The 12501-nt window shown below is 39.1% G+C and overlaps 1 protein-coding gene across 3 annotated transcripts in view; it reads left to right on the plus strand.

The window, feature by feature from the left end:
• The window catches only part of LOC119154594 (F-actin-monooxygenase MICAL2-like), a 132687-nt gene that overhangs the window by 35768 nt on the left and 84418 nt on the right, over positions 1-12501 (plus strand). For all 3 annotated transcript variants that reach the window (XM_037402360.1, XM_037402358.1, XM_037402359.1), the window contains exons 3-5: positions 8546-8753; positions 9392-9508; positions 10667-10768. In XM_037402360.1, coding sequence (XP_037258257.1) covers positions 8546-8753; positions 9392-9508; positions 10667-10768 — 427 coding nt within the window. The remainder of the gene's footprint in view (positions 1-8545; positions 8754-9391; positions 9509-10666; positions 10769-12501) is intronic.

Here is a 12501-nt window from a genome sequence, read left to right on the forward strand (position 1 = left end):
GGAGGTGAGGCTCTTAGTGCCTTTGTTTCTTCATCTCTGTTCACCGGTTCTCTGTTTCTGGATGAATTATTTTGCTTCATGCATGCTTTTTTTAAGGTTTTTTGTTGGTTGTTTTTTTTCCTAAGTTTTAAAGGATAGCCTTAAAGCGTTATCTCAGTATGACAGGCATAAGTCTACAAAAAACAGACAAGGTACTTAAATGCTGCCAACCATATTCATGACCGGGATAGTCAGGCAACATTCTTTCTGCAAGGTTTATCTTGTTTTCTTTTTGATTGTTCGAGCAACTGGCCAAAAAAGAAAGAAAAGAAAGCAAACTCTTCTGGGTTTTGGGTGTGGGTTCTTTTTACCCCTGTTATGATTACAGTGAAAGACAGGTAAAAAACCAGCAAATATGCTCTTAATTCCAAAGGATGTTTGAGGAGATTATTTGAGGAGAGTTTTGGATTAAAGGGCTTGCCTTTATTTTTTCTGGTGGACAATCTGTTTGTTAAAAATATTACATTTCTTGTTCAGATGATGTGCATTTTTTCTTCAGATAATTGTAACTGGTGCAGGGATACAGAAGGTTTCTAGAGATACTTTTCTGTATATGTCTATTATGTCTAAAAATTGCAATTTAAAAAAAAATATTTTTGTATGTTATTATAAAAGCTCTGAGATCAGGTGAACATATTTAAATATGACCAGTGCCACCTGAGAGAGCTCTTCAGAAAAGTTCCAAAGTCCTGACAGCTTTGGTGTATCAACAAAGGAACTCTTGACCTTCTAGAGCACTGAATGCATACAGCCTCTCTTTGATGTGTTGCATAGCAGACTATAAATTTCAGATGACTTTCATACCATTGTTTTAATTTCAAACTATGGAAAGGTTTTTATACGCAAATCTAATATTAGTACATATATCCAGGAGACAGAGAGGATGGATGGACAAGTGTGTCCAAATTCATCCAGGAAGAATGAAGGCACGTGTTTTTTTCCATGCAGAAGCTTATCTTCCAAAAGAGAGAAAAAAATCCCAGTAAAGATGAGCCAGATGAATGCAATAAATGTACTAATGTTTCACTTTTGGCATTTTGACCTAATAAAACAGGAGGGCAATAAAGATAGACCTTCTGATCTCTGGATTGTGCTGCGTCCAGCTGTGAGTGCAGCAACTGCAGAGTGCAGTGCTGGGGTAAGAGCTCTGTCCAAAATCAGCCTAGATTAGGTAGCCTCAAATCCATGTTTACAGTCTTTTAAGAAGAAAAATAGCAACATCTCTGTTTTTGCCAGTTGCTGATATGGGCGCTTTTGGCAGGAGATGGCAAAACTGCACATTTCTGAGGTGCTCAGCTGGGTGTAGAAAGGGTGAAATATTGGTGGGATTGAAAGCAGAAGTGGACTTGGGTTGCGCTTCCTGCTCCGGGACAGGGTTTTGTGGCTGTGGTTGGTGGGCAGTGAGGGGTGCATGAGCCTTGCTGTTCCCAGCTGCCTTTGAACTTCCCCAACAGTGATATTTGTGGTGTTCACGCTCCATAAATGTCCCTTCAGCACGATCCAGCTAGCCTTAATAATATTGTAAGGTAAATTTTGGAACTATCTGTAGTGCATTTAAATAGTGTTCACATAATGCTCTGGAGAGTTAGGACCTCTCATTAGAATACATTTGACTGAATATTGTGTTTGTCAAATGAAACATATTTAACCTCTCTAATTTTATAAGGAGTTCATAAAGCATAGTATAATAGAGGAAAATATGTTTTAAAGATTACTTAGTTTTTGTAGGGAAAGTTTAATTAGCTTACATAACTTCTCCTCCCCCTTCCTTTGATGGAAGAATTAATTTTCTTTTTTCCTTTTAATGTTTGCTTATAGTATAGATCTGTTAATCACAGAAATTTTGGGCATGTGTTTAGATATCTGACCTCTTTGTAAAAATGAAGAAAAGAATTCTTAGTTTAGGTTGGCATTGTCCCTTTTCTATATATGTATGTAGTCAAATGGACACCTTCCAAATGACTGTCATGTTTAGCTGCTGTTATCACTTTTCTTGGCAGGGTCATCTTGTATTGCCTTTTAGTAAAACTAGTTGTATAGGTATGGCAGCGTTCAACAAGTCAGGCAACAGGCAACGAGTACAAGCATCTTGTGCAATGCAGGGCATGTTACAGTCAAGAGAGTGCTATACTCGTGTAGCTCTAATGTGCCTGGTAACTGAGTTATTTTATAGTGACACATCCTTCTTGGTGCCAGTGGCTGAGCTGGTTTGTAGAAAAGGAGATGACAAGCACTTTGTACAGGGGTCTTCACCTAGAGAAGCAACAAGTACCTGAAAGGGTTGTTGAGTTGAGCGGAGCAACCATATATTGAAGTGCTGTGGTAGACCAGGACTCTAGCAAGACTGGTCTCACATCCCACATTGACAAACCTTGTCATGCCTATTGTGAGCTTAACCTTTTTTTTTTCTTTTCCATAATATTTTTTTTAAATAAAGCTTTAGCTCTTGCCAGTTTTGATGTTGTCTGAAGTGGCATATAGAATTTTATTTTTCGGTGACTTCAATTATAATGTTTCAAACTTATATAAAAACTATATTGGCTATTCGGTGGATTCAGGGTACGTTTGACTGCACTGTTGTATCCACCAGCTGTCAATGAATTTGTGATAAAATCTGAGACTACAAATGGGAGATGAACTGTAAGTTGTAAGTCAGGAATGTCCTACTGAGCAGTCCTATTCTTGCCAGATGCGTTTTCAGGTCTAGTAGAGGGGATGAAGTGAAAAACATTGTGGTGGAGAGTGCTTCCTGCTGCAGCTTCTGGTAGCCGTCTGCCTTAGATGCTTATGCAGCTGTTTCTCTTTAGAGCCTTTCCAGAGAAACAGTTATTGCTGATCCAGAAAATGTATTGTTTCATTACATTTCGTGCCTGTCTCATGTTACATCACATCTAGCTCTGTCACGAATAAACACTTGGAATATTTATCCCAAATCCATGTAGGATGTAATCCTGTGGAGTTAGTCTAATGAATCCTTGGTGCTTCCCTGTCACTTTGGATGTTGCACAAAGGCCAGGGCTGGTGTGAAGTCCCAGATCTGGTGGCAGTGGAAATTAATGCAGCTGAGGCTCAGAGCAAATGATGGAAGAGGGTTTGCCATGGAAATGCAAAGCACTCTGTCGCTCTGTGTCAAGCAGGCTGTCTGGGCACGGGCAGAGCCTCCTGTCACTGCATGGGGAGGCCCACAGCATGTGGGGAAAGCCACCTTTCAGTGGATGTTTCTAGCAGTATGATCCATTCCTATAGGTTTTAGTTTCCAGTTGGTGATTTGGGTAAATATTGCATATAAAGCTAAAAGAAGCTAGGTAATTTAGGCAGTTGGTTTTCACTATTTTTTTTCACTAGTATATGTGCACATTTCCACTGAAGAATAGAAGTGGTACTTCTGACTTGGTGTGCCAAAGGACAACAAAGTGTGTCTCTGTGTCTATCCAGTTGCTGTTGAGCTGGAGTCTAAAATTAATCTCCTGTCTTTCACCTTGGGAACAACTGAAAGGCAGAGAGAGATGAGAAAATATTGAATTCCTGGATTGAGTGTAGCTTCTTTCTTCATCCCAAGAACTTATGGGGCGTGGATCATAATTGAACACACTTTTATGTTCCCAGACTAATTTAATGGTTGTGTACCTTGGGCAGGAGAACAAGGGATTTAGAGTTGGACAATACAGTGTAATGCACTGAGCTACAACAGGATTTGTCTATTATTAACTGTGCAAAGAGATGCTGTTTAGTTGCATCCCCCACCCACATGTTACTACCAACTGGTAGATTCCTTGACTGTGAGCATGTAAAAGCTGAGAGCTAACATTTTTTTTTTTTACATTCTTCAAATCAATGTGTAGATTCTGCCTTTCGGTTGTTGAAGTGGATGAGATTTTTCTGACTAGGTCATTGTGGAATGTTTTTTTGTTAAAGATAGTGCTGGTATTCTTGCTCTCTCCCTCCTTTCTCTTAAAACCTCAGTTGTTTCTGTAAGCTTATGGTACTGCATGAAAACCAATGGAGGCGTTCTGCAAATTCTCAGCTGTTAAACTGCATATGGTTTTTCCAGAATGGGATATAGGTGCCTGGATTCACAGGCTGCCGATTTAATAGTGGGGGGTGGGAGGGGTTGCAAGAGGCCTCTATGTCACGTCCCCCTCTCCCTTTCCTCCCCTACTATTTTTTAAGTCATATGTTTGTACATTATATACTGGAGATCATACTGAAAACCTGTGCCTGGCACAAAAGTTTTTCTGCTTTTAGAGAGGTTACTTGTGCTGCCATTTAGCTCAGCACTAAGTGCTCTTATTCAGCATAAAAACATTTTCTGGAGATTTTCAAGGCACTGCTGTTCTTAAATGCACTGATAGAAAGTGGCATCTCTTACAGTCAGATCGACCTTTGAGTGAATCAAGCTTATGAGACTTACCAAATGCTGCGTATGTTTATATTATTACAAGTGAAACTTTCTGATATCTTTTAATTGTACCGGGAAAAAAAACACATGAAGGTTCTGCTCTATTTCAGTCTGAAGATAAATAATGCAGTGAGTAGTGTCCTTGATTATAGTGTGGCACAAGATTTATACAGAAACAAGTAATTATCTTTTAGGAAAAAGTACAGTACTTTTTAACAATGCCGTAGGAATGTAGTATTTGCTCAGCAGCTGAAGTAGACAACTTTTATAAAATATGCATGGGCTTATTAATGTTTTATTCTGAAGTACAAAAATTTCCATGCTTTACTTAATATTTATAATTTTAAACTGAAATAATCCTAAGTTTGTCACTAGGCAACTATTACTGGCCTGTAAACTGGCATTAGCCCTCTTCAATGGGAATTCTGTAAGTGGTATTCTAAAAATGCTCTTGCAGAAGTTCAGTTCAAACCAGCGTAAATTATGATAATTTACATCATAAGTGTGAAATTTTCATTGTTGCCTTTATTGTAATCAGTAATTAATATCATTCATATCCACAGTATTTGTAGGAAGAATAGGTGAATGTAGCTCACATAAAATTCTGAAGAAAAGTACTTATGGTGACTGTTGCTTGTAGGAGTTTGTCTTAATGAGCAGTCTCTTCAGTGCTGCTGGTTACTGTGTAGCTGGAGTTTGGTGCAAGAAATTTGATGTATGTAACCCTACATGGTCCTGTTGCTGACAAGGTGATGAGTGCAGGCGTGCCCATGTGGGTCAAGCCGCTGTCTGGGTGTGTGCAGCATGATCGTGGTGCCCAGCTTTGCCCTCCTTGGCTGCGGGACTCGAGGGCACAGCACTGGGCTGCGGTGAGGGACAGGGACGGGGAGCAGCCCGGTCGGAGTCCTTGTCACAACTCCCTTTCTCAGTGTGTGCATTCCCTCTTCCTAGGGGATTTGTGCTCAAGATCTTAAACATCTGTAAGGTTTTTGGATGGAATATATCCAAAGATAAGTTATTTTCATAAAGGATAAAGGCGGAAACTTAGCATTTTAAAACCACGTGCTTTAATCTGCCGCATGAATGCAAAACTGTTGTTTTCTCCATCCTCATTTATTCTTTCTGTACTTCTGCTTGCTCCTGTCTTGTAACACAGGTGCTGTTCTTGGGGAGTGTATTAAATTTAATGAAGCTTCTCATTTGACAGGAACTATTTACATACATCTGCAGGCAGAAAATCAGCCCTTTATACTATGAGGTTTTGACTAAGAAAATTGCCTTCTCTCATTATGGCTATCTTGCACTGATGTGGTATACTGTCAGTAGTAAAACATCCAATGTGGTACTGTAATATCCAGTGGGATACTGATTTTCAGGCAGATCACAGAAGTCTAGTCATGATCTTATTCTTGGATAAGCTGCCCTGTAATCTATACAAGTCCTTCTCCCTTCATTTCCAGCCTGAACAAGAAATGCAAAAGCTCCTTGACAGTCCTCTTCAGCAACTGTTACTTTGAATAATTTGCGGAAGATGCTTTGAAAAGTCAAGTTACCCTTTACCTTTTTAGGAGATGATTTGGCATCATTAAAAGGCAGTTGAGCTGTGAATGGCCATGTGGATGTCAAGAGCTCTTGGCATTTGTCCAGCCCTGTTTGTTACATTTCAGGATGTTGGAGACTTCCCTACCTACTGTCAGTTGTTGTGATCGCTGTTAAATTGCAAGGAATTAATTTCAGAAGCAGGCCCTGATGAGCCAGGTAGCAGGAAGTGAAAACAGAAAGCCATTCAAGGTTTGTTCTAGGCTGACTGACTACAAGAAGGTTTTTCCTGTGACTTTGCAAGTAGAGAGCTGGGGAGGAAGGGCAGGAACAAGACAGTGGTATGCTTGCTTCGCTTACTTAATAAAGGTAGGAACACAAACACAGTAAGAATGGCCTTTGCAAGGGTTTTGTGCTGGTTTTGACCCCAAAAGTTTCAAAAAAGCTGACAAAGTGTCAAAAGTAAGCTCTACACCAGCAGGAAGTATCCTTATTAAATCAAAGAACAAATAGCTCTGAGACGTAGATAAGGGTGTTTATGGACAGTAAGCGTGTATGATGACAAATATACAACCATTTTCAGTGTCTCTGGGCAATTAGGAAGATATTTTGTCAGTGGTGGTAGGAGGAGGGGAAAGGGAATAATCCTCCTTAGAATGGTAACATACTGTGTTGCAGAGCACCAGGAGGAACTAACAGCATTTTCTGTGTGGGTTTTATTACTTGGCAGGATCTACTATGACTAATCTCAAAAGACTGCTTTTTTTAAAAAAAAGTTGCCTGTATTTATATACATTACAGTTTGTTAGCCAAAAAAAACAACCTCACCTTATCAAACCATGTATGGTCTTTATTTGTAAAATATTTCTGCTTGCTAAACGTTGCTGGAAAACTGTGTAGCTGTGAAGGCAGTCACATAGTTGTCAGAGCTCAGAGCTCCCATGTTAATCACAACAACCATGTGTAAGGAAAGAGCTGACCCAGACTCCACCAGTGATCCTCTTCAGTCAGGATAACATCTGCACTCCATTTTCTTCTTTTATATAATTACATCTGTTGAGGTTTTCTTAATACTTAGCATGCAGAGAGGAGAGTTCTTCTCAAATTATGAATTAAATATGTTCTTTTAAGAGGAATAAAGCCAAGTGGCTAATGCAACAGCCTAACTTTAACTTATTTAAGATCTCTGGTGAACAGAACACTTGCCTAAAGCAAAAGCACCTCACAGGAACTTTTCTTTCAGTGGGATTTCTTGGAATTATTTATTAAATTAAAAAATTTTTTTTGCACTTTTACAGTTGGGTCGGACAAAAAAGTCATGGGCAAAAGTCAGCACCAGATAATTTTTGCTTAAGTTGTTAAATTTGTAAACAAATGACGAACAAACCAGAATAAATGACTCTATTTTATGAAATTGAAATGTAATGGGAACCAGACTCGTATCCAACGAGCCTCCAGATAGAGTCCGTTCTTGCTTTGAAACTGTAATCACTGTCTGGCTATGTGTGCGGGACGCACAGGAGCATGTCTGGTGTGTGAGATAATGGGTTTGGATTTGCAACGCGGCGCAGCTCAGCCTGGCAGCTCTCCCCTCGGCTCAGGCCACCTCGTTTCTCCCTGCCCCAGCCCGGTGCTTGAACCGATGGCATAGAGTTTGTGAATCTGTGTGGGGTTTTGGGGTCTCGGGGCCATGGGGGGTGCCTGGGGGAGGTGCAGAACAGCAATGTTGTCCAGCTATAAGACTGTTTCTAATTAGTTTTTAGTAAGCAGTCAGGAAAACATAAGCATTAGATATGTTTAGGTTTTAATGAGTTTGCTTCCTGGAAATCCTTTGCTCATTAGTCTGTGAAAACTTACAGCTGTCAACTAAAATTTGGGGGAGAATTCTCTGTAATAATTTCTGAAGCCATTCCCCTGAGGATACCCAAATTTAAATGTGATTGACCTGAAGGCGAGAATGTTGATCACTGGGTGACATGGAATAGGAAAGCTAAGTTCCCTGGCTCTGGTGAAGCCCGACAGGCCTGTTGACTGCTCTTGACATGCCCAGCTTTACAGCAGTAGGTAAACTAGGCTGCTATATTCAGGAAAAGCCCTTGCCTGAGAGAGAGAATAGCTAATACTGTAAAGCTACTGGCTTGTCATAGATTTGTCTAACACTGTGCACCGATTTCCCCTTTAAAACAAAAAAAAGCCTACACCAAGACCACTTACTTCCTTTCCCCTCCCTTTTATGTAGCTGTAATCCTGCTTACTGCGAGTGCTTTTGAAACACAAAGTGTGAATTAGGTACAAGGAGATGCTCAAAAGTGTTTGGCTTTTTGCTGTTTCTTCTATTACAGCTTTTTGTCAGATGCTTTTATGTCTGCACGAAGCAGATGGTCCTCTTGTATAAATTGACTGAACACCACATGTGAAAAAATCTGAATGTTTATTGATTTAAGTAGATGAACACACTCTCAGTAGAGTAAGTCTGTCTGACTATCAGGTCGTACTAATAGAGTAAGTTGGAAACCGTGTGGAAGTCAAAACAAAACTCCATGTAAGACTCCTTCTTTTCTCTGCTAGTGTTTAATTATTGGAGGTGGCCCATGTGGCTTGCGGACTGCCATAGAACTTGCTTTCTTGGGAGCCAAAGTCGTTGTCGTGGAGAAGCGGGACACTTTTTCAAGAAACAATGTATTGCATCTCTGGCCTTTTACAATTCACGACCTCCGGGGACTGGGAGCAAAGAAATTTTATGGAAAATTCTGTGCAGGATCTATTGATCACATCAGTAAGTATCTCAAGGCATGGGCACTGTTCAGATAAGAGGTGTGCTGAGGTCAGAAGATTAGTGGAGACTTTGTTTGGCATGCACAAGTGCATGCACACACACACACACAGATGAAGAAAAATGCTCTCATTTATCCAAAATGACAATTGAACAAATGACAGTCTTATGGAGCAGCTTTTCTCTTGGTCTGGTTTTGTTAAACAGTAAGTTTTTATTACAGAGTATGAAGGATATTGATATTGATTCTGGTATGTTGAAGGTAGACGCAACCCTTAATCTAATGAGAAAATATACAAAAATGGGCTATTTTACAGGGCAATACGCTCTAAAATTTTCCATCCTAATATGGTCAATATATTGGTAGCAGATCCTTTAAATATCATTAAGAAGGAAAACTCCAAAAAAATATTCTAAGAAACCCACTAAAATTAGTTTCATTACCTATGAGACTGTGCTGCAAGAGGAAAATGAGATGGAAGAGAACAACATCCTGTGGTGGCTGCTACATTTGCATTTGTCACACTATGAGAAATAATGCTGCATGCTTATGTTGACAACGAATATCAGTTCGGTGGCATGCCAGTAGCAGCTGTGATTACTTGCATATTAAATGCAACTTTGTTTCTTGTTGTCTACAGGTATTCGACAGCTTCAACTTATCCTCTTCAAAGTTGCACTTATACTAGGAGTTGAAATCCATGTGAATCTAGAATTCACGAAAGTCCTGGAACCTCCTGAAGACCAAGAAAACCAAAGTATTGTTTATCATAAAGTAGTTCTGTTCACAGTAACTTCTTTTCATGACAGACATTATATGAAATCATTCAGGGTAGTTGAATTTTGGTGAAAGAAATGGGAGGTTTTGCCCTTCTTACTCAGCTAGGTTTGCTACATGCAGTCGTAAGGATGATAAGTATCATTGTGACAGAGCACTGATAATTCTTAAAATACGACCCAGTCTGAGATGTTGAGGTTTTGCGCTATGCCTTCTGGCATGCGTTTGAGGCTTTGTAGGGAGTCTGGTGTGGCTTTTTGGTATCTTCTTGCAAAAACAATTTTTGATTGATAATATAAATATTGAGGATGGATTAAGCTTTCTGGGCCTCATTTTGCATTCACATTTGATATAACTCCCACTGGCACACAGAATCTTATCAGCCATCTTATGCAGGATTTTTAAACAAAATAGAGAAAGATTTGTCATTCTTTTTTTCTGTTTCTTTTTCTAAGATTAGCACTTAGGGTGTAGCAGCAGATAGAGTATTTTAAAATTTTACTGTGACTAAAATGCTGGGCTATCTCTTGAAAGGGTCATATAGTGTCAGTAGGATAAATATAGTTTTAAGTAGTTTAAGCATATCTAATTTTTATATGGACAATAAAAACATTTTCACATAACCATCTTTGTGTTAATGCAAAGATCTCATTTAGCATTGTGTTAACGCAAAGATCTAATTGAGCTTTGTGAGTATGCTTCCATTTAATTTCTGTTTAGAAGACAATTAAAAGTATTGACGATGAAATGCTATGTTTCTTCTTTTAATACGTAGCCCTTCCTTGCTGTAACTGCATATATGTACTGTCCTGATAAAGTAACTGTGGGGCTATTTCTATGAGAATGAAGTGCTTAAGTGTATTCTTGTGATATGGGTCTGAGTGGAAGCTTAGTGCATTAGGTGATCCAAATGAAGCCTTCCATTTCTTTTATTGTCAGTTTACAAGCCTGACACCCTGTAATACAGCCTGAATGTAGCTTGGACTGCAGCAGAACTTCCCTCCATCAGACCAAAGCAGAATTCAGCTCTTTGAATGAGAAACGGACCATTTATCTTATTGCCCTTTCTTCAGACTCTGAAATCACATCTCCATTGTATGACTGAAGAATGAATAAATATTCTTCTTTGCGTTCTTAGAGATTGGTTGGAGGGCTGAATTTCTCCCCATGGATCACCCTTTGTCAGAGTATGAGTTTGATGTTATTATTGGTGCAGATGGCCGCAGGAACACGTTAGAAGGTAGGTGAATACCTGCTTTTATCCTTATTAATGGTCTTTAGAGTATATTGGAAGGCCTGAAAGTCAAAGGAGAACACAAAGCAATCTACCGAAGTCTGTGTGGGAACTATTTATTCTGTTATCTTCTGCTTTTGTTGTGAATTTGTAGCTCAAAATAAAGACATTTAATATAATTACTGATATACTGCAGATACACTGTGTATCTGCGTTACCTATAAAATGCATCATGATGCCGTTGGGCTTGCTTCAAGGTTAAGTAATGCTATGACGATTTAACTTTAAGGAGGCTGACAAGATACGTGTCAGGAATTGCATAGTCTTTGCTATTGTGCCATAAATGTGCACTATTGTGTTTGAAATAATGACTAAAATGTGACTGCCAGGTATTTAATGAAGGCATCAGAGGTATCGCTCCTTTATAGAGGTGACTTAACTTTAGAACCAGTTACTTTTGGATACCAAAAGATAGTAAGTAACTCCAAGGTGTGGGGGAAGAGGACAGGAATGCTTCATGAACTTGAGTCACTGTGGAGAATTCAGACCACCTGAGCTCGCTCTTAGCAAGACACTAGCTAAGCTGCTCCTGTACCACGTGAACAAACGTGTTAATTATATATTCCCCTTGTAGCTTTAATTATATCTGTGTTAGTTTCAGTTCACTAAGTACACCGTTTCCTTTTTTATTATTTGCTTCATAGTTTGTCTGTTTATTCTTGTATCTGCCAGCCACAATATGCTTAAAGTTAATTCCTTATAATGTTCTATTAGAAAATTCCTCACGCTATTTTCCACCTATCTCCCATAAAAGACTTTAAATAATCAGGTATCAGCAAAGCAAAATTATTCTTACCTCAGCTGCAGACTCTACTGGGAAGTTAATGGTTATTGTCGTACCAGGATCTAAGGGAATATTTGGTGCACTGAAGATTGTTAACATACAGAAGCTGGTGTTGTTGTATTAGATCTATCCCAATGAAGTAACAAGAGCATATCAAGAAGCACAGAGACAAAAATTCATAGGTGATTTATTTCTTAGAAAATACAGGTATTCTATGAAAGATCATCTGTAATTGGCTAAAAATACTCTAAAGACCCTCTGTCCTACTTCAGAATTTACTTAAAGAGAAGGCAAAGAGGGAAAAAAAAAAAGTGTGATTGCAAGATTGTGGCTTAGCGGGCTTTTTTTTGTGTAAAGAGGAAGCTAGGGTGGAGCGAGAGAGCAAGTAACTTTGCGGTCAGTCTCACTTTGGAAGTAGAAACAGTTAAGCCCTTGAATATTTTTCAGCCTCTAATGTCTTTGAAGAACCTCATTAGCTGGTAGTGTCTGCACCTAAGCACTGTTATAGGGGTTTCTATTTTTCAGATCTTTCTCTGCTGCTTTTGTCTGCTGATCTCTTGCATATTTTTTTGTTTACCACCTATAGAACAAAATTCTTACTTGCTATTTAGCCTGTTAAAAATGTTTTCCTCCATTAAATTTGATCTGCTTTATTTCCAATCTGATTTTCTTCAGTCATCATTTGTCCTTAACTTCTTTCCATGCTCAACAGCCTTCCATAGTTCCCCTCCAGACTTTTTTTTTTTTTTTTTTTTAATGAGACTTCATCTTGAATGCAGTACAGCTCCAGTTTTGCAGCTGGAACTGGGGAGAAATGACTCTTTGCATTGGAGGAATGATGGAATCTGCTGATGGTTTGTTGTTTGAAATGTAATACTGAGCTGCCTTGAGCTGA

The sequence above is a fragment of the Falco rusticolus genome, chromosome 10 (assembly GCF_015220075.1).
Source record: "Falco rusticolus isolate bFalRus1 chromosome 10, bFalRus1.pri, whole genome shotgun sequence".
Classification (NCBI taxonomy): Eukaryota; Metazoa; Chordata; class Aves; order Falconiformes; family Falconidae; genus Falco; species Falco rusticolus.